The sequence below is a fragment of the Caenorhabditis briggsae genome (assembly GCF_000004555.2).
Source record: "Caenorhabditis briggsae complete genome, chrI, whole genome shotgun sequence".
In the NCBI taxonomy this organism is placed as follows: domain Eukaryota; kingdom Metazoa; phylum Nematoda; class Chromadorea; order Rhabditida; family Rhabditidae; genus Caenorhabditis; species Caenorhabditis briggsae.
This window is the reverse complement of record NC_013489.2, coordinates 14,721,211-14,740,838: the sequence shown is the minus strand read 5'-3', so window position 1 is coordinate 14,740,838 and position 19,628 is coordinate 14,721,211. Positions and strand designations below refer to the sequence as shown.

At 38.1% G+C, this 19,628-nt stretch overlaps 7 protein-coding genes across 7 annotated transcripts in view; 3 read left to right on the top strand and 4 right to left on the bottom strand.

Moving 5' to 3' along the window:
* Positions 1–349: 349 nt before the first annotated feature.
* Positions 350–1,900, bottom strand: CBG19729 (the record flags this gene model as incomplete). The annotated part of the gene is made up of 4 exons (XM_002640621.1): positions 350–448; positions 498–654; positions 1,595–1,686; positions 1,739–1,900. The coding sequence occupies 4 exons, from the start codon at positions 1,898–1,900 to the stop codon at positions 350–352; spliced, it is 510 nt and encodes a 169-aa protein (XP_002640667.1).
* A 355-nt stretch (positions 1,901–2,255) lies between these two features.
* Cbr-unc-122 lies at positions 2,256–5,674 on the bottom strand (the record flags this gene model as incomplete). The annotated part of the gene is made up of 8 exons (XM_002640620.2): positions 2,256–2,421; positions 2,467–2,709; positions 3,091–3,613; positions 3,661–3,889; positions 5,007–5,282; positions 5,348–5,473; positions 5,527–5,602; positions 5,646–5,674. 8 exons carry the CDS (start codon positions 5,672–5,674, stop codon positions 2,256–2,258), a joined length of 1,668 nt encoding a protein of 555 aa, XP_002640666.2.
* Positions 5,675–6,329: 655 nt separating this feature from the next.
* CBG19727 lies at positions 6,330–10,500 on the top strand (the record flags this gene model as incomplete). The annotated part of the gene is made up of 8 exons (XM_002640619.2): positions 6,330–6,332; positions 7,035–7,203; positions 7,495–7,568; positions 7,612–7,744; positions 8,105–8,492; positions 9,544–9,743; positions 9,785–10,297; positions 10,382–10,500. The coding sequence occupies 8 exons, from the start codon at positions 6,330–6,332 to the stop codon at positions 10,498–10,500; spliced, it is 1,599 nt and encodes a 532-aa protein (XP_002640665.2).
* Positions 10,501–10,897: 397 nt separating this feature from the next.
* CBG25440 lies at positions 10,898–11,961 on the top strand (the record flags this gene model as incomplete). The annotated part of the gene is made up of 2 exons (XM_045241563.1): positions 10,898–10,993; positions 11,743–11,961. The coding sequence occupies 2 exons, from the start codon at positions 10,898–10,900 to the stop codon at positions 11,959–11,961; spliced, it is 315 nt and encodes a 104-aa protein (XP_045100271.1).
* Positions 11,962–13,600: 1,639 nt separating this feature from the next.
* Positions 13,601–13,831, top strand: CBG25441 (the record flags this gene model as incomplete). Its single annotated transcript, XM_045241562.1, has 1 exon — positions 13,601–13,831. The coding sequence occupies one exon, from the start codon at positions 13,601–13,603 to the stop codon at positions 13,829–13,831; it is 231 nt and encodes a 76-aa protein (XP_045100272.1).
* Positions 13,832–13,973: 142 nt separating this feature from the next.
* Positions 13,974–16,331, bottom strand: CBG19724 (the record flags this gene model as incomplete). Its single annotated transcript, XM_002640618.1, is given in 6 exon segments — positions 13,974–14,111; positions 14,114–14,164; positions 14,867–15,064; positions 15,067–15,133; positions 15,894–16,070; positions 16,114–16,331. Coding segments are annotated over 6 exon segments (849 nt in total), but the record flags the coding sequence as incomplete, so codon positions are not given.
* A 1,097-nt stretch (positions 16,332–17,428) lies between these two features.
* The window catches only part of Cbr-dog-1, a gene marked incomplete at both ends in the record, with an annotated part of 7,126 nt that continues 4,926 nt past the window's right edge, over positions 17,429–19,628 (bottom strand). The window contains 3 exons of the mRNA XM_045241561.1: positions 17,429–17,651; positions 18,490–18,945; positions 19,321–19,554. Of these exons, the coding sequence (XP_045096883.1) occupies positions 17,429–17,651; positions 18,490–18,945; positions 19,321–19,554 (913 nt within the window). The remainder of the gene's footprint in view (positions 17,652–18,489; positions 18,946–19,320; positions 19,555–19,628) is intronic.

Sequence of the window (19,628 nt, the reverse complement as noted above, 5' to 3'; positions counted from 1 at the left end):
ATTGACAGTCCTCCTCTTTTCCGTAGTATTTTTTAGTTCAGAAATACTAGAAACCAGGAAAAATCGTTAATAGTAAAATCGCGTTTGATTCGGTATATTTGACACAGTTAACACTATTTCCCAGCTCATCGTCTTCTTCAAATTGGCAGGATTGCTCTCTATGATTCATGTTAGTAGAAGTGCCGCGGAGCTTGTAGTATATGTGTTTAGTTTGATTCGTTTCATGACTAACCTCCCTTTTTGATAACAAAAATTGATGATTTCTTAAAATGGGAATTCTGTAAATGCTACAGTACACTGCAATATTAAAGCATTTATCTTTAAAAACCCGAAAAAAAAACCAAATCAATCAAGCAAGCTTAGTTTTTGACAAAATAATGGCGAGGAGAACCGATATGAGACACAAGATTCCAGAGGACAGAGTCAGATAAACACAACCTCCCAATTGCTGGAAATCATATCTTTTTTGTCTTAAAACACTATAATGTAGAGCTTACCGGCTGCTGATAGTATATACTGGCGATGTACATCTTCATACCGATTTGCATAGCAATAAAAGAGGAAATTTGAAGAATGGCAACGATTGCGGAGAGGATTCCAACAAGAAGATAACCAGTTTTACAGAGCTTGTATTTTTGGACCAGACAAGAGATTCTAGAAATTTTTGAGATTTTTTTACATAGCATTTAACCCGCCCCTTCAAAAAGAGAGAAGACAATTAAGGTCATTACTTAATCCTCCAGCTTTTCTCTTAATTATCTCAAAAACCAATAAAGTTAAAAAAAGTGACCAACTAGTAAAATGTACAAAACTTTATTTCACATATTTTATTAGTTGATCACTTTTTTCCATCTTTACTGGGAAGCGAGATAATCAGTGATTACTGTAGTCATTTTTCTAGGCGCTATTACTCGGCTCCAAACTCACTCTAGGACCTAAAATATATTAGAAAACATTTCAAATTTTTCCTCTTACCCATATCTATCAAAAACCCTTGTTAAAATTCCAAGCTTCTATCTCAAAAACAGTAGTTTACCTATTAATAATAGTCAAGGATCAAAAGTGGGCGGAGTCTAGATGACCACACAAAGTGTAGTGGCGCGCGGAACCCGGGAGATGTCGGCCGCTTCTCTCTAAAAGCGTTATAGCGGGAAATTGAGGGTTACAGAAGATTTAAAAGTGGTTTCGGGGGTTTTCAAGGGCGCTGATTTTAGAAATCGAATCGAAACTAGTATTTTATTATTCTAAGATCCATAACTCGGCTCAAAGTTAACCCTAGAATCTTAAATTTATTTCAAAAGATTCCAGTTTTTCCCTTCTACCGATATTTATCAAAAAACCCCTTTGAAGTTTGCCATTTCTAAGTCAAATGAAGCCATTTTTCCTCTTAAACTCATCTAAAATTGAAAGTGGGCGGAGTCTGCCGACCACACGAAGTATAGTGGCGCGCGGAACCCGGGAGATGTCGGCCGCTTCTCTCTAGAACCATTATAGAGGGAAATAGAGAGCTGTAGAGGGTTTAAAAGGGATTTTTGAGGTTTTCGAGGGCGCTGATTCCAGAAACCGTAGTCAAATTCTTCAAAAAATGACTTACAAGGCGAAAACGAGGAATCCAACGAGAAACACATACAAAACGAATGCAGTAAGCATCATAACGGAGGTGGCAATGTGAAACGGTGCTTCATACTGAAATTATCAAACAAAGACATAATTTGTTTTGAATAATTCAAGTACTTACTGCAAAGTGGAATGGAATAATCCCCACACTGTATGTCAGTGCACGTATGTTATAATTGGTCTCGACGATCCAGTATGGCAAGAAAACAGCCAAGACATTAAGGACAAAACCGATCAGAACCGAGAATAAGAGGCAGATGGTCTCTACAGTAACCCACTTCATGTTTTGTTACAAGGGAAAAATGATACTTCTAGGTTACCAACCCCCCGTTTTATACAATGGATTGCTAGCTTCTAATGATTCATTTTAGCATAAGTGCCACGTTAAAGGGGCGGAGCTTGTACTATAGAAGACGTATGTGTGTTTAATTTGTTTAGTTTTGATATTTTTCATGACTAATCTCCTTTTTCGGGGTGATAACACAGATTAGTCATTAACAAGAAAAGGTTTATTTGAAGTGCTTACAAAAGTGCTTCAAATCGATTAGATGATTCTGAAAATTTTACAGTATACTCGACAAATAAAGAGCTTCATTTTTGTAGTTGACAGTTTTTGGTTTTTCAAGCTCTATACCTCCTTAATCATCGATATACTCCGGCAAGTCTTCTTCAATTCGAACATTCACGGAGAGAAGACTACTATTATCAAAAAAGTACAATCTGGCGTCCAATGGATTATAATGAAGCATGGTGAGTCCTTGGTACGGGTTATACCACTCCACTTGTCCTGGGATAGTGTCATTTCTGGAAACTTCACTCTATTGAGAATTGCCAACAGAGCGCACTTACCTATACAAATCAAATGCATGAGTAATCTGTGTCTGTAGATTGCATGCACTTTTCAAGCCATACCAAACTCCACACATTATGAATGAATCCGCAATATCTGTGGTGTTAACCTCTACATCCCACTTTCCAACCATATAGAGGTCGGGTTCTAGTTTTGCCATTTTCATGGTTTCAGAATCGGCGCCAGCGTAAATCACCCAGAGACCATTCTCGTCAACAGCGAAATCCACGTAGTTATGAGGTCTGGAAATGGGTTTGGTGCGTCTCTAATTCAAAAAATACTACGATTTCTGAAATCTGCACCCTTGAAAACCTCAAAAATCATTTTTAAATCTTCTGAAACCCTCAATTTCCCGCTATAACGCTTTTAGAGAGAAGCGGCCGACATCACCCGGGTTCCGCGCGCCACTATACTTTGTGTGGTCGGCAGACTCCGCCCACTTTTAATCATAAACGGGTTAGAAAGGAAAACAGCTTTTTGAGCTAGAAAATGCAAATTTTCACGGGTTTTTTGATAGATATGGGTAGAAGGGAAAATTTGAAATCTTTCAAAGCTAGTTTCAGGTTCTAGGGAGAATTTTAAGCTGAGTTATGGGGCATAGAAAAATAGCTTCTAAAAATTACCTATCATACAACCAAACATGTCTATCAGTTGCATTACACTCCTCAAATGTATGATCTGGAAGTCGTCCGCAATCCACGTGCGACATCTCCGGATCCAGCTCCTTCTCCACCTGAACTCCAGTCTCCAACTCATATCGAACCAAACTTGTAGTTCCATGTTTATGATAATAGTAACTTCCGTTATAAACCACATTTCCAGTCCCTGAAGCCAAGTAATCCACGTAGTACTTGATCTTCTGAACCTTGTCCAGTAGTTGCCGTTCATCTTCGTACTCGTAGAGCACTGGACTAGCGAATCCGTCAGTCACCCAACGTCGTTTCGCGGTTTTCATGGAGTTTGGAAGAGCGTCACGCATCCAGGAGCCGACTCTACCGTATTGGGATTCGGCATGAAGGACTGGGATGCCGACGGCGGCCAGGATGCATTCCTTCCGATTGTATCCCAGGGTCGGTGGTCCCATATATGGCCTAGGTGTACTGATATTCATCTCGGCATTCCATTCATCCATGGTTATGTTCTTTTCTGAAAAAAAAAACACACAAGTTTAAAACATCTAGAACCATACGAACCTGTCGGTAACACGTGGATCGGTGGTTTTGTAGTCTTCTGCTTTGGAGTTGGGGGTGGTCGTACTGTAGAGTATCTTGGAAGTTTTCGAGTTCTTCCCGGTTTTGGCATTCCTGGAGCCCATCCTTCTGGAGGACCGAATCCAGGAGGTGTGGGTTCGAAGGGGACCAGTTTGGTGACTTCAACCTCTTTGACGACGACTACAGGCACTGGGACCATTTTTTCTTCGATCTGAAAAACCTCAGTCCTAGAAGCCCAGGCGCTTACATAGTTATGGGGGGAGGGTACACAAATTTGAGCACAACTATCTCAATTCCTAGAAGAGATATCAAAAATTTGTCAACTGATAAAATGTAGCTGATGTTATAATAAACATTTTATCAATTAACAATTTTTTGATATCTGTCATAGGAACTGAGATAATTAAGCTCAAAGTGAAGATATGGCTTCGACACCGTGGTAGTTGAAGGGGAGGAGGGGGGTACCCACATTTTTTGAGTTTGGCGCCATTTTTCGAATTTCTCAATGGATGGAAAAAAAAGCGTTTTAGCCTGAGGCTATAATTCAAAAAAAAAACAGAAATTTTGGAAAAAAAAGATTCCAGTCAAAAAAGTACTAAATTAGCGAAGTTTTCAAATTTTTGGCTGAAACTTTTTTTTTTCTTCAATTTGTTGCCTTTTTATTCACGTTATAAGCTCATAATTAGGTTGAATTGCCTCAATAACCTTCTACTGTGAAATCCACAAAATGGCGCCAAATTCAAAAATTTGCCCGCCCCCTCAACTACCCTTGCCCACCATATATACCTGCACTTCGAGCTCAATTATCTCAACTCCCGTGAAAGATATCAAAAAGTGGTCGACTGATAAAAGGTGTGTTATAATGTTAGCAACATTTCATCAGTTAAAGGAGGCGAGACAGCAAAAATTTCGGGGGACAGTTCGGGGGACGAAATCGTGCCGCGCTTATGTAGACCATCGGTCGTCAGGCGCCTTCGCGCCCCCGTAGCTCAGTCGGTAGCGGCGCTGTACCCCTGAGCTGACTGTCATGAGTTCAACCCCGCATGGGGGTTCTCTATGCAAAATATCAGGAAAACTTTTTTTTTTGATGTCTGGCCTCCTTTAACCACTTTTAGATACCTGTCACGGGAACCGAGATAATAGAGCTCAACAACGCAGCGCCCCCAAACCGTCAACTTCGAGCTTACATATCTCATTTCTTGTTTAGAGATATCAAAAAGTAGTTAACTAATAAAATGTTTATCATAATGTCAGCTACATTTTATCAGTTGACAATGTATTGATAGCTCTTATAGGAACCTAGATAATTGAGCCTGAAGTCTTCCTACCTTAATAACCGGTGGTCCTGGTATTGGCACCCTTTGCACATACATATCCGGAAATGGACAATTGCATTTCCCATCCCTTCCAGCTTCTCCAAGACTTCCATGCTCTCCAACCAACCCAATGGGTCCTACGATTCCCATTGGACCACGTCTCCCAGGTGGTCCAACTGGTCCTTGGTCTCCTGGAGATCCACGTGCTCCAGGGAATCCAGTGAGACGTTGACTCTTTTCAGAACAGAATTGGTGAACTTGAGAACACGAGCGATCCAGGACATTTCTCTGGAAAAGTCGATAATTCTGGAGAGTTCTGGAGAATTCTGAAAATTCTGGAATTAGAACCTCACTGGAATAATTGTATCCTGTCCTATGATAATTGTGTAGTCCTCCAGATCCACTGGCAAATGTTTGGAACTTCGTTTGATTCTAGTTTGATCGTTAGATTTGAATTCAGAAATCTCACAGTTCAAGGTCTGAAACTATGGGCAAGCTGTCCATCTCTTGCCTATTAAACTCTGAAACTTACATTCAACCATAGCAGGGCATGCAGGTACAGTACCCCTATCAAAATCACATTTCCAATTTCTCCAGCTATAATTAGCCTAAAAAGAGTTTTTTGGAATTCCGGAAGTTTCTAGAACGTACCTTCTACTTCTGACGTCGTCAGCAGTCATTTTGCATTGGGAAAAACTAATAAATGGGTTGTGGATGGCTTGGCGGGAAATTCCAAAATTTGAAATTTGATATTTTGGTTCTACATAAACAAATGATCGATTTGTTTATATGAGCAAACTTATGGTACTTGCAAATTATAGAATCTAGCTTGAAAGCTACAGTAACCCCTAAACTTGTAAATTTCTCAAAAGTTACATGCCTCCCTTTAACCTAATCTAATTCTGTCCAGGTGTCAAAAAAAGGATGCCACCATCGGTTCAGTTAGATCTCCTCCAGGACATCCACCATTCCTTGAACATTAGGTATTTGGAGACTTGACTCTAAAAATGTAATTGAAACAAAACTAAATTTTCAAAATCCCTCGAATTTCGAATTTTTGAATTTCCTTCAAACTGTCTTTTAGAGTTTTCAAAGGCAAATGATGAAGGTTCTCGGTTTTTAATTTTTGAGTTATTGAAATTTTGAATACTCAAAAAAAACCACAAAAAAAAAAGCCAACAAAGCCAGTTTTTAGCGGAAATCTCAAATCTCGAGAAAATCAGTTCCTATAAATTTCGAAAACGGGTGTATAATTCATTTCGTCCAAAACAACAACACCACACACTCATTTTGACACACCACCCGCGGCCTTCAAAAATGGATTTTCTCAAGTCTATGGTAAGGAAATGCGCTCTATTGATAATTCTCAGCCGACCAAATTCGTGATTTTCGAATTCTTCAAGTTGTCCCCTCTAAAACGAACTAAAAATCGCTGAAAACGGATCATTTTGAGTTGAGATACAGAGAAGGAGACGCAGACACTCTCGTTTCTCTGCGCTCTCGCCAAGCTTTAAAGGCGCATAACTCGCTTCAATATTTAGCTAGAAAGTTGATTTTTGGCTAGTTTTGTAGGAAATTTCAAGGGGGTCAGAATCATATAAAATTGATAATTTTTTTTTTGAAAATGAAGGGGAATTTGTAGTTTTTGGTCATGTCCTTTCCCAGTCATTAGTCTTGAGGACATATCACCACTCAGGTTGGATAGAGAAATTGTTTTGTGAGGCCTGAAAAATTAGAAAGTCAAAATTTGTATTTTTCAATTCTCCAAATTTTTCCCTTTAAAACAAGCCGGAAATCATTGAAAACGGACCATTTTGAGCTGAGATAAGGCAGAGACGCAGACACTCGTTTCTCTGCGCTCTCGCCAAACTTCAAAGGCGCATAACTCGCTTTAATAGTTAGCTAGAAAGTTGATTTTTGGCTAGTTTTGTAGGAAATTTTAAGGGGATCAGATTGATATAAAAATTTTATAAAAAGTATTAAAAGTCACCAATTTTCAACGACCGAAATGGAAACCCTAATTCGTTGAAATTTTTTCAGAAACTGCGAAAGAAAAGCAATTCGAAAGATGCGACAAAAAATAAGAAACAACAGGAAACGTCGACAAAAGTGAAGAAGAAGGGAGCCGAGAAAAACAAGAGTATGCGTTCGATGAAGACCAAAAAGAAGAGTGGTTTTAAACATCAGAATAGTAAAAGGGAGAAGAAAAGTAGGTTGAAGGGCGCCATATGCAAACTTTGAGCTTAATTATCTCGGTTCCTTTAAAAGATACAAAAAATTTGTCAACTGATAAAATGTTTACCATAAAATCAGCTACATTTTATCAGTTGAAAGTTTTTAGATATCTCTTACAAGTATCGAGATAATTGAGCTCAATGTTGGGATTCATACAGTAACCCGAAACGAGTTGCAATTTCGTTCTTTTGATTCCAGGCGGCGGATTGCCGGAAAACGCAAATTTGGCGATCAACATCTTTGATCAAGACAGTTTCACATTCAGAATCGACGCTTGCATCAATCCGGAACCCTCCAACCATACCACTTCAAACACAAGCTTATGAGAGTTTCGCAGCCGTAAGTTTGATCTACCTATATGTCCAACAGAGCGCACTTGCAGAGTATCCTATCATCTGGCGTGGAGGGGCTGATCAAGGAGTACATTGAGACGTTGGTCCCATTTGTTCCGGTTGGCTATTACGAACGCACGATTTTCGATCAGAACACCGAGCAGAAGAAGAATCGATATAAAGGTTTTTTTTAACTTTGAGCCCGTATATCTCATTTCCTGGGAATGATATCAAATAGAGATCAATTAGCAAAATGTTTATCAGATTATCAGCAACATTTTGTTAGTTAACAAATTTTAGATATCTTTTACGAGAACTGAGATAATTGAGCTAAAAGTTGACCATGCGAAAGGGGGGAGGGGGATTGGTGCGTTTACGGTAGTCCTATTTGAAACCAATTATCTCACTTCTTGAGACAGATATTAAAAAGTTGTCAACTAATAAAATGTGTAGAATTTTATTTTCTATATTTTTCTAATTGACACTTTTTTGATATTTTTCCTAGAAATCAAAATAATCAACCCCAACACAAGTGTGTTCCAGATGTTGTCTGTAACGATAAGACACGTGTGATTCTGAAAGACGGACTGCCGGGAGACTACATCCATGCCAACTACCTCAAAGGCTCCAAACCCCTCTACATTCTCACCCAAGGACCACTCAAAGACAGTCAACACGATATGTGGAGAATGGTTCTTCAGGAGGGCGTCGCGGCGATTTGTATGCTCTGTGAGCTCGTTGAGCATGGACGGCCCAAATGTGAGCCCTATTTTCCGGATGCTGAAGGACAGGCGCTTGTGTTTGGAGAGATTACTGTAACGTGTACAGACTACACACTTCCCGATGTGCATACTCAGTTGAGAGTGTTGACGGTGGTAGATAAGAAGACGGGCAAGAGTCACAAGTTGAATCATCACAAAATTGTTACATGGTTAGTTGATTAATTATCTCGATTCCTGTGAGAAATATCAAAAAGTTGTCAGATGATAAAATGTTCTTCATAATATTGGCAACATTTTATCAGTTGACCGTTTTTTGATATCTTGTAAAGGCGGGGGGACATGAAAAAATAATGCTCTCGAAATTCCGTTCAAAGATGCCTCTCGAGGAGTTGAACTTGTGAGGGCGATGATTGAGGGTGCGGCGCCGCTACCGACTGAGCCACGCGGGCAAAGAGAAAGCGCACACCCGTTTGCATACATAAAGGCGAGGACGACAGCTGTACGCAGAGTGACATTAAGCGTTGTACACCGTCACGGTAGAATGCATACTCTAGCTACAAAAAAACTACGAAAAATCTCCTGTCCCCCCACCTTTAAAGTAACTGAGACAAACAGACTTGAAAATGTTGGACGCCTTCCACAGGTAAAATGCGAACGGGTCCGTTACGGACGCTTCGCGTTCGCGCGCGGTTGAAATAGGAACCGCAAACGGACCGCACGCGAACCGTTTTCAGTAAATAGCAGTACATTATTCGGATTGATCCGTATCCTGTCCGTTTGCGAGCTCCGTATCCGATCCGATTGCGAATCATGACCAAACGGATCCGTTTGCGAACTCAATAAAACATTTGATTGCTATTTACTAAAAACGGTTCGCGTACGGTCCGTATGCGGTTCCTATTTCAACCGCGCGCGAACGCGGAGCGTCCGTAACGGATTGTTCGCGAATCACCTGTGTTCTTTGGGAAACGAAACGTATGACCAACTTTGAGCTAATTTATATAGCTTATTACAATAACTTTTCTTATAAAATGTTATATGATTCAGATTCCCTTAAAATTTCCTACAAAACTAGCTAAAAACCAATTTTCTAGCTAAATTTTGAATCGAGTTATGCGCCTTTAAAGTTTGGCGAGAGCGCAGAGAAACGAGAGTGTCTGCGTCTCTGCCCTATATCTCAGCTCAAAATGGTCCGTTTTTAGTGATTTTTAGTTGGTTTGAGAGAGAAAAACTTGGAGAATTAAATAATACAATTTTCAGGCCCGACAAAACTATCCCTCTCTCCAACCTGAGTGTCCTTCGAACCCATCGAATCCTCCGAAAAATGCAAGGACCCGTTGTTGTGCATTGCTCAGCCGGTGTCGGCAGAACTGGGACGTTTGCAGCGATTGAAATTGGCGTTCAATGCCTTCTCAATGGCAAAATGTTCCGGCCGGTGGACCTGGTGAAGGCCATGAGACGTAAGACATCCTCTGCTAGCCCCCTATAGAGAAAATTCCAGACTGTCGCCTGCACAGCGTTCAAATGGACACACAGTACTTGATGTTGGTTGAAGCGATTCTGGACACTGGCGTCGCATTCAAGTACATTGAGGATGCGAAACTACTGGAGGCTATTGAATTATATAAGAGACAGACGGCGGATTATGTGGAAGCTCATCCACCGCCGCTGGAGATGGTTAAGACCCCTATGAAGAAGGAGAAGGAACCTGAAGAAGCTCCACAAGTGCAACCTCAAAATCCAGCACCCACCAATACCATCTATCCACTGCTCTCGAATCCGATTGGTCCACCACCGCAAGCCAAGCCAGCTTCCCCATCACCGTCCCCGGCTCCGGCTGTCAAGTCTCCGGCTCCTCCGCCCACCCCAGCTCAGACACCGCCTCTAGAGAAGAATCGAGAGAAGAATCCTGCACAAACTGCAGCAGGATCAACTCCGGCAGGACCATTGCCTCTTGTTACCCCAGCGACTCCACTACCCGGTGGACCGATTCCCGGACCCCCTCCTGCAAAAGGTCAATCTGTGCATATGAGCAATCTTTGGGTATTTTCCTAGACCTTATCCAAATTGGTCTCTAAAATTGATGCTCCCATTTCAGCAGCAACAGTCGCCACCACCGCCAAACAACCAGCCAAACAACAGCACGTACCTATGATGAAGGCGTCGAAAGAAGTCGTGGGACGTTCGAAAGAGAAGATTCGAGAAAAGTCAAAATAGTGTGTGATCTTCGTTTTTTTCGTGTCTTGCTTGTGAAATAAATATTTTTGGTGATGCTTTTATTGTGTATAAATCAAAAATTAGTGGGTAACGGGATACTGTAGTACAGTAGAGCGCTCTTTCTGACTCATGGCTTGTTTATACTCATTTTGAAGCGCACAACGAGCTGAATTCGAAAATTAAAGTTTCAGGAATCATTTTCAGAACAATTCAGCCTTTTTTCTAGAACTTTCTGATCAACAGATTAAGGTCAGAAATGTTGTTTTTCTCTGATTTTTCAAAAAAATTGTATTTTGAATTTTATGTAGTACCTATTGGCAACAAGTAAACGGGGCCAACAAAGTGGGCGGAGCCTATTCTAACATTTAAAAAAAAATCTGAAAATTCGTTCTGAAAAATGGGTCCACCACCGATTGCTCATCTCGCCAGACGTCCTTCGAGTTCTCCAAGGGCTCTGGCCCCCGAAGTGTTTTTTGCTGAAGTTCGCTTTGAGGTATGGAATTTTATTGGAGTGTTATATCAGTCTGTTTCCATTGAAATTTCCTACAAAACTAGCCAAAAATCAATTTTCTAGTTAAATTTTGAAGCGAGTTATGCGTCTTTGAAGTTTGGCGAGAGCGCAGAGAAACGAGAGTGTCTGCGTCTCTTTCTCTGTATCTCAGCTCAAAATGATCCGTTTTTAATGATTTTTAGTTCGTTCTAAAGAGGAAAATTTTGGAGAATTTGAAAAATCAAGATTTTTTTGACTTTTTAGGCCTGAAAAAACAATTTCTCTATCCAACCTGAGTGGTGATATGTCCTCAAGACTAATAAATGGGAAAGGACATGACCAAAAACTACAATTTCTTATTAATTTTTCATTATTTTTTAATTAAATGTTATATCATTCTGTTTCCATTGAAATTTCCTACAAAACTAACTAAAAATCAAGTATCAAGTATCTAGCTAAATTTTGAAGCGAGTTATGCGCCTTTAAAGTTTGGCGAGAGCGCAGAGAAACGAGAGTGTCTGCGTCTCTGCCCTGTATCTCAGTTCAAAATGGTCCGTTTTCAGCGATTTTTAGTTTGTTTCAAAGGAAAAAACTTGGAAAACATTTTTCTAGTTGACCACTTTTTGATATCTTTTTCAGGAAGCGAGATAACTAGCCTCTTAGATTTTTTTTTTAGGAACTAGATTTTGACTTCTAGGTCATCCAGTTGAAAAGCACTTTTCTAGTCCAAATCTAAAAATCCTGATTTTCAGTTTTACAAGGCCAATTCGGAGCAACAAGCCACCTCCAAATCCCCGAAGTTCGACTTCAGTTGGATGATTTTGATGTTTCCTTTGATCCTGGCCATCGCCTACTTCATCAAGTTTGTAGTTTGTGACGTCATCTACACAGAGCATCAGGATTCAACCAACGCTTTCAATTCAACCATGGAGATCCTGAATTCCGCGAATGCGTCGGTTATTCTCAATTGAATTCTGATATCTGTTAATAAACAAATTCTGTGTTAAAAAGTTGTTATATTTGTGCCATAGAGCGTATTTACAGATATAATTATTTTAAAAATTCCAAAAAATTCAAAATTCTCATTGGAGCGCACTTCCCTTCTCAAAAGCATTGAACTTTCGATTGATAACGTTCCGGAAGATATAGCCCTATGGATATTGGGATACTGTAGCTTTAAACTGCTGACAGAGAAGTAGCAATAGAGCGCACGTGCTGACTCAGTCAGAAAATTCAAAATCCAAAGAATTTGGTGAATTTTATTAACCTGAGTTTTTAAAATTTTCGATTTCCAGAACTTTACCTTAAAATATCCCTAACCTCTCACTCATATCAAACTAGATTCCTAAAAGAATCAAAAGTCAGAATCTCAATTTTTAAATTTTTTCGAAAAATATCAAAATTTGTAGTTGGAAGTTGTACCATGAGCTCTTGCGTCAATGACATTTTCTAGAGTCTTATGGTAGAAATGGGCGGAGTCAAGGGCTCCTGAGTCAGAAGGCGTGAGAGGAATTTTCATCCTTCTCACGTACCCACTCTTCTGAATCCCTCCGGAATTTCCAAGATTCCACTATCCCAATGAGTACAGTATTCACCGATATTGAGGTAAGTCTAGAGACTAAAACACCTAATTTTTAACATTTTTAAATCAAATTTTATATCATTTTAACCCCCTTGAAATTTCCTACAAAACTAGCCAAAAATCAATGTTCTAGCTAAATTTCGGTGCGAGTTATGCGCCTTTAAAGTTTGGCGAGAGCGCAGAGAAACGAGAGTGTCTGCGTCTCTCTGTATCTCAGCTCAAAATGGTCCGTTTTTAGTGATTTCTAATTTGTTTTGAAGGGGAAAACTTGAATAATTTGAAAAAATAGGTTTTGGACAGTTTTCCTTAGAAATAACCCTAAGGAAACCAAAATTGCACTGTACCCCTCTGTTTTTGGTTAAGTTGCTTAGAACCCTATTATTTCGAGTTCTAGGGAAGATATCAAAAAAGTAAAAATTGGAGAAATATAGAAAATTGAATTTCACACATTTCACTAGTTAGCCACTTTTTGATAACTTTCACAGGAAGTGAGATAAAGACGCTAGAAACAAAGGAGGAGTTAAGCGCCGTTTTTGGAAACCTCAACAGTCAACTTTGAGCTAATTTATCTAGATTACTGTAGGAGGTATCAAAAACATGTCAATCAACAAAATGTTGTAGATAATTTGATAAACATTTTGCTAGTTGACCACTTTTTGACACCTCTTACAGGAAATGAGATATATGGGCTCGAAGTTGGAGCATACTGTAACAATGTATTAGAGTGTGTGCAAGACCAGTACATGATCAAGGACCGAAATTCCCCCTTCATTTTCAACAGCTTTTCTATGAAATTTTATATCATTCTAATCCGCTTTAAATTTCCTACAAAACTAACTAAAAATCCACTTTCTAGCTAAATTTTGAAGCGAGTTATGCACCTTTAAAGTTTTGCGAGAGTGCAGAGAAACGAGAGTGTCTGCGTCTCTCACCTCTCAGCTCAAAATGGTCCGTTTTTAGTGATTTTTAGTTTGTTCGAAAGGGGGGAATTTGGAGAATTTGAAAATAATGTTTCTGGCCTTTTTCAGATGTCTCCCATCCGCCGTGCTCCTCAAACTCGCCGCCAGAAATTCGTCGCTTGGCTCATTGCTCGGCTTGTCATCGCCGTTATGTCAATCCACGTCACATTTGTGATCTACGTGTACACCTGGCATCAGGAGGACGATGGGAACCTCACAACAACTACGGAGGCGTCGGTAGACGCCTGGACAGCTGGAAGCTCCGGACGCGCCAACTTCCTTCATCCCCCGCCGATTTGATTGGAATTTTTCAAAAAAAAAAAAATCCAAATCGTCCCCTCAATTTTTAATTAAAAAATGTTCAATAAAATGGAACTTTATATCACAATGTATACGAAAAAGTAGATCTATAATTATCCTGTTCCTTTCTTCAATCATCTCTCTAAACTACTTCCGCATCCTTGACACCGTACTTCTTCAACTTCTCGTACGCCTTCTTATGAATCACAGCGTCGTCTGAAGTCACGACGGGCATTCTGAAGGATTGCTTGAAGGCGTCGATAGCTTCTTGCTTCTGTCCAACTGTTCGTAGACCTCGCCAATGTAGTAGGTGTTGGTACTGTAGAAGCCAGGCTGAAAGAGCTTATTACAGTACCACATTTATCACTTTCACCCCTTAAAATTTGAAATTTCGATTTGAAACTATCAAAAACGAGCTTCCCATCATTTTTAACCCTCAGGCACCAATTTTCAGCTAGCTAGCTTCATTTGTCGTAATAATCGGTGTCTGATCTGCAAGCACCGCGTAGATCAAAGTGTTCGCAGACCAGACACCATAGTTTACGACAAATGAAGCTAACGAGCTGAAAATTGACTACCAGAGGTAAAAAATGACGGGAAGCTCGTATTTGATAGTTTCCAATCGAAATTTCAACTTTGTAAACCAGAAAATCACTTTTGGAGCAAAATTTTTAAAGTGATCAGAATTTTGATAGCTCCAGAAGCAATTTCTGGGTAACAGAGTTGAAATTTCACTTTGAAATTACGAAAAACGAGCTTCTCATTGTGTTTTACCCCCAGAAACCAATTTTCAGCTCGTTAGCTTCATTTGTCGTAATATTCGGTGTCTGGTCCGCAAACACCGCGTAGATCAAAGTGTTCGCAGACCAGACACCGAATCTTACGACAATTGAAGCTAGCGAGCTGAAAATTGGTGACTGGGGGTTAAAAATGACAGGAAGCTCGTATTTGATAGTTTCAAATCAAAATTCCAAGTTTCAAAGGCTGAAAATGATGTTAGCCGCGCCTCCGGCGCAATTTAACTTAGTTCCTAACCGAGATCTCTTCAGCTTTCAAAAAGTAGTGAAGAGCTTCCTGATAGGTGGACGCAGGAGGTGTTGCGAAGATGGCCTTGGCTACCATGCGAGTAGCATATCCCATATTGGCAAAAGAGTAGTGCCAGAGGCCTAGAATGTGCCACGTGGTTGGGTCATGCTCAAAGATTGAAAGAGCCTTCTCCAGATGCTCTTTTACTTGAACGACTTCTCGATTCGGGATTTGTTGCCCTCGATCTCGCCAACGTAGTCCAGGAGGATGGCGTACCTGGGAAAATGGGGGTTGAGGTTCGAAATTTTCAAAAATCCCAAAAATTTGAAATTTTCAAAAATCCCAAAAGTTCGAATTTTTTGAAAATTCAAAAAATCCAAAGAATTCGAAAAATCGAATTTTCGAAAATTCAAAAAATTTGCAATTTTTAAAAATCCCAATAATTGGAAATTTTTGAAAATTCAAAAAATCCAAAAAATTCGAAAAATCGAATTTTCGAAAATTCAAAAAATTTGAAATTTTCAAAAATCCCAAAAGTTCGATTTTTTTGAAAATTCAAAAAATCCAAAGAATTCAAAAAATCGAATTTTCGAAAATTCAAAAAATTTGAAATTTTCAAAAATCCCAATAATTGGAAATTTTTGAAAATTCAAAAAATCCAAAAAATTCGAAAATTCCAAAAATTGGAAATTTTCAAAAATTTTGAAAAATCGAATTTTCGAAAATTCAAAAAATTTGAAATTTTCAAAAATCCCAAAAGTTCGATTTTTTTGAAAATTCAAAAAATCCAAAAAATTCGAAAAATCGAATTTTCGAAAATTCAAAAAATTTGAAATTTTCAAAAATCCCAATAATTGGAAATTTTTGAAAATTCAAAAAATCCAAAAAATTCGAAAATTCCAAAAATTGGAAATTTTCAAAAATTTTGAAAAATCGAATTTTCGAAAATTCAAAAAATTCGAAATTTTGAAAAATCTTTTTTCTTAATTAAAAAAAATCTACTTCATTTCTTTGCACATTTTTATACGAAAATTACCATTTATGTGCTCCAAACGAGCCCTCCCTGTCCTCATTCTCCAACGCCTTCTTCACAATCTCATACGCCTCCAAAATCAATTTTTGTCTCTCTTTTTGATCCTTACACAGTTTTCCCTTCTCACAAACCACTCGAGCCAGGCGCCAGAGCAGCTCAGAGCACTGGGAATTTTCGAATCTAGGAAAAAAAATTTTTTTCTTTCAAAATTCAAATTTCTCACTTCTTCAGAATATTATAGCAATTATCGATGAGATAATTGTCGTACAGCTCATCGGCATTCGACACAATCAAGTCGAAATTTTTGGGTTTTCCAGTAGCCAGATTTTCAGAAATTCCAGCATTTTCCACATTTTCAGCCGATTTCTTCTCTTCTGACTTCCCAAAAAACGCGATTCCCAGGGAGGTTGTTCCGGTAATTGCCACGAAATTCGGTAACTTTTTTTGCTGGAATCGCGAAGAAAATCGCAGAGAAGTGGTCAGCGCTCGCTTGAACATGGCTGGAAATTTTTTTTTTTAATTGGAAATTATTGGAAAATTCTCGAAAAAGTAAATATTTTTGTCTACATTGTGGTCTCTAGTGTTATCATATTTATGATAAACAAAGCGGTGGAAGAGAAATATCGAAAAACTCGGCCATCCCATTTTTTCGCTGATAAATCATGATTTTGAAGGTTTTTCGGGTCATTTTTCACTGATTTTCAATAGAAAACGATAGAATTCACTCTATTCAAAAAATTCAAGCCGGAAAAAGCCTAAAAAGCGGAAAAAAACAGGTGGAAGAGGAAATGAGAAAAACTCGGCCACCAAATTTTTTCGTTGGTTTTTCATCATTTTTTGAGTTTTTTCGTCAATTGTACAGTTTTTTAATTACAAAACAATAGAATTCCACGACTTTTGCAAAATTCAAGTCAAAAAATACCTATAAAGCCGAAAAAGGCGAAAAAATCGAGGAGAAAAAATCAAAAAAATAGAGATGGAAGAGAAAAATCGAAAAACTCGGCCAGCAGATTTTTTCGTTGATTTTTGGTCATTTTTGGGTTTTTTCGTCAATTCTCTAGATTTTTTTAAACAGAAAACAGTAGATTCTCATTATAATTATAGAAAAATCAAGTAAAAAATAGCTAATAAGTCAAAAAATCGAGACAAAAACCAAAAAAAAGAGATGGAAGAGAAAATGAGAAAAACTCGGCCACCAAATTTTTTCACTGGTTTTTCATGATTTTTTGATTAATTTTCAACAATTTCACACTGATTTTCGATGAATTGAAACAATTCAAGCCAAAAAAAAAAGGCAAGAAAATCAAACAATCAATGCAGACATCGTTATTTTTGAGCAATTTGACCGGAAAACAGTATGAAAGGCATTTTTTAATAGATTTTAAGAGTTTCAAGACAATAAAAAAGCCAAAAAAATCGATAAATGTATGCTTTATACTGGGAAAAATAGTTATATGACACATAACATGATGGAATGTTGTAGAAAAAACCAAAAATATAGTGATAAAAATGAATTTTTCCTAGAAAAAGAGTATTATTCATGCGTCCTCCTGCTCCTTCTTTACAATGGATAGTCTTCGTTCAATGAACTCTCTGAAGTTGGCATTGAATTGTCTGAAACTCGGATAGCTCTTCAGTTGAGCACGAATCCATTTGGAGACACGCGCCGACGACGCGCCAGTCGTAAGCTGGGAGGTTTGACGTTCCAAACGATCATCGATCATCAGCATGGCGCCCCAATCGTTTTTGTGGCGGAGACATCTGGAAAACGTTTTTTTTTTTTGAGCTTTTGAAAAATTCGAAATTTTCAAAAATCCCGAAAATTCGAAAAATTCAAAAAATTAGAAATTCTGAAAATCCCAAAAAATACGAAAATTCCAAAAATTCAAAATTTTCAAATTTTCAAAAAATCTAAAATTCCAAAAACTCAAAATTTCGAAAAGTCTAATTTTCGGAAATTCTAAAAATTCGAAATTTTCAAAAATCCTAAAAATTCGAAATCCCAAAAATTTTCAAAAATTCGAAAAATTAGAATTTCTAAAAATCTCAAAAAATTCGAAAATTCCAAAAATTCAAAATTTTCAAAAAATCTAAAATTTCAAAAACTCAAAATTTCAAAACATCTAATTTTCGAAAATTCAAAAAATTCGAAATTTTCAGAATCTTGGGATTTTGGAAATTTTTTAATATTCCAAAATTTCAAAAATCCAAAAAATTCGAAATTTTCAGAATCTTGGGATTTTGGAAATTTTTTAATATTCCAAAATTTCAAAAATCCAAAAAATTCGAAATTTTCAGAATCTTGGGATTTTGGAAATTTTTTAATATTCCAAAATTTCAAAAATCCAAAAAATTCGAAATTTTCAAAATGCGACTTTTTCGAGAATTTTCAGACTGTATCTTGTTTCTTATGCCATTTCGGGTCGTCATATCAATTTTTATAGAAATTGGAGCATTTTGAATTTTTTTCAAATTTTGACTTTTTTCAGATTTTTCAGAAAAAAAAACCCCCGTTGTTTGGGTCCAAATTTTTATTTTCCAGCGTTTTTATGGACAATTTTTATTGATTTTTGCAATCTTCAAACTCTTTAAAACCAACCTTCCCAATGCCTGATTCAACGCCCGGTACGCCTGTGTCGTATACCACTCATCTCCATTCAGAATTCCCATTTCCTTGGAATTCTGATCATTGTACATCTTCTTAGCATTCACTTGATCATCCATTGCATTGGGATAAGGGATTCCAACACTGATGACCACTCTAGCTCTATCATCTGCGAAATCAATGCCTTCTGACACTTTTCCACGGAACACTGCGAACATCAAAGCTCCATTGATGGTGGCTCCGAATCTCGTTGGATTGAAAATCGCCTCATCGAATTCATCCATCACTGCCGATAGCTCTGAGGATCGTCGGGGTTCGAAAAGAATCACTTTTTTGGATTTGATATGGAGCATACTTTGATTCTTGTACATGCACATTTTCAGTTGTTCCAGCACACGGTAGCTGGGCAGAAAACACAGGATTCCGGCTGGCACGTTCGTGCACACGTACCTGGAAAAATCAAAAACGACTTGAAAATCAAACTTTCCAAAAGTATAGAGTTTTTGAAACTTTGAATTTTTGTGAATTTCAAATTTTAAAGATAATTTTGAATTTTGGAAATTCTCAAGTTTTGAGTTCTTAGGATTTTGGAATGCTTCGGATTTTTTGAAAATAGCGAATTTTGGAATTCCGAAATTTCTTAAAAACTGAAAATTAGAAAATTTCAAAAGTTTCAGAAAACCCCTCAAATCCTTTAAAAAAAACTCTAAAAACTAAAATTTTCAAATTTTCCAATTTACCAAAAAATCGAAAACTTCCAAAATTACAAAAATTTTTCGAAAATTTCGTTGGATTTTTCGAAATTTAAGATTTTTGAAAACTCACTTCACAATAGAGGCCACCTCTTCATAGAACGGTGATTCTGGATCGGAAGTGTTCCTATAGGTGCAAGTTATCCTATTTCCATGTGGTCCAATCGGAAGAACCGCCGCGAAGATGTTGTCAGGAGAAATGACTTGGTCTCCTTCGACCTGCTGCTTGAATTCCATTCCTAGTTCGGTTTTCAGAGTGTCCATAGGGCACAGGGTTCCTGATGCCAGGATGATTGAACGCGTTTCGCTGGAATTTAACAGAACAAGGACAGAATCGAACTGTTCTAATTCGAACTGTGTCGGAGTCGAACTGTCCCAAAT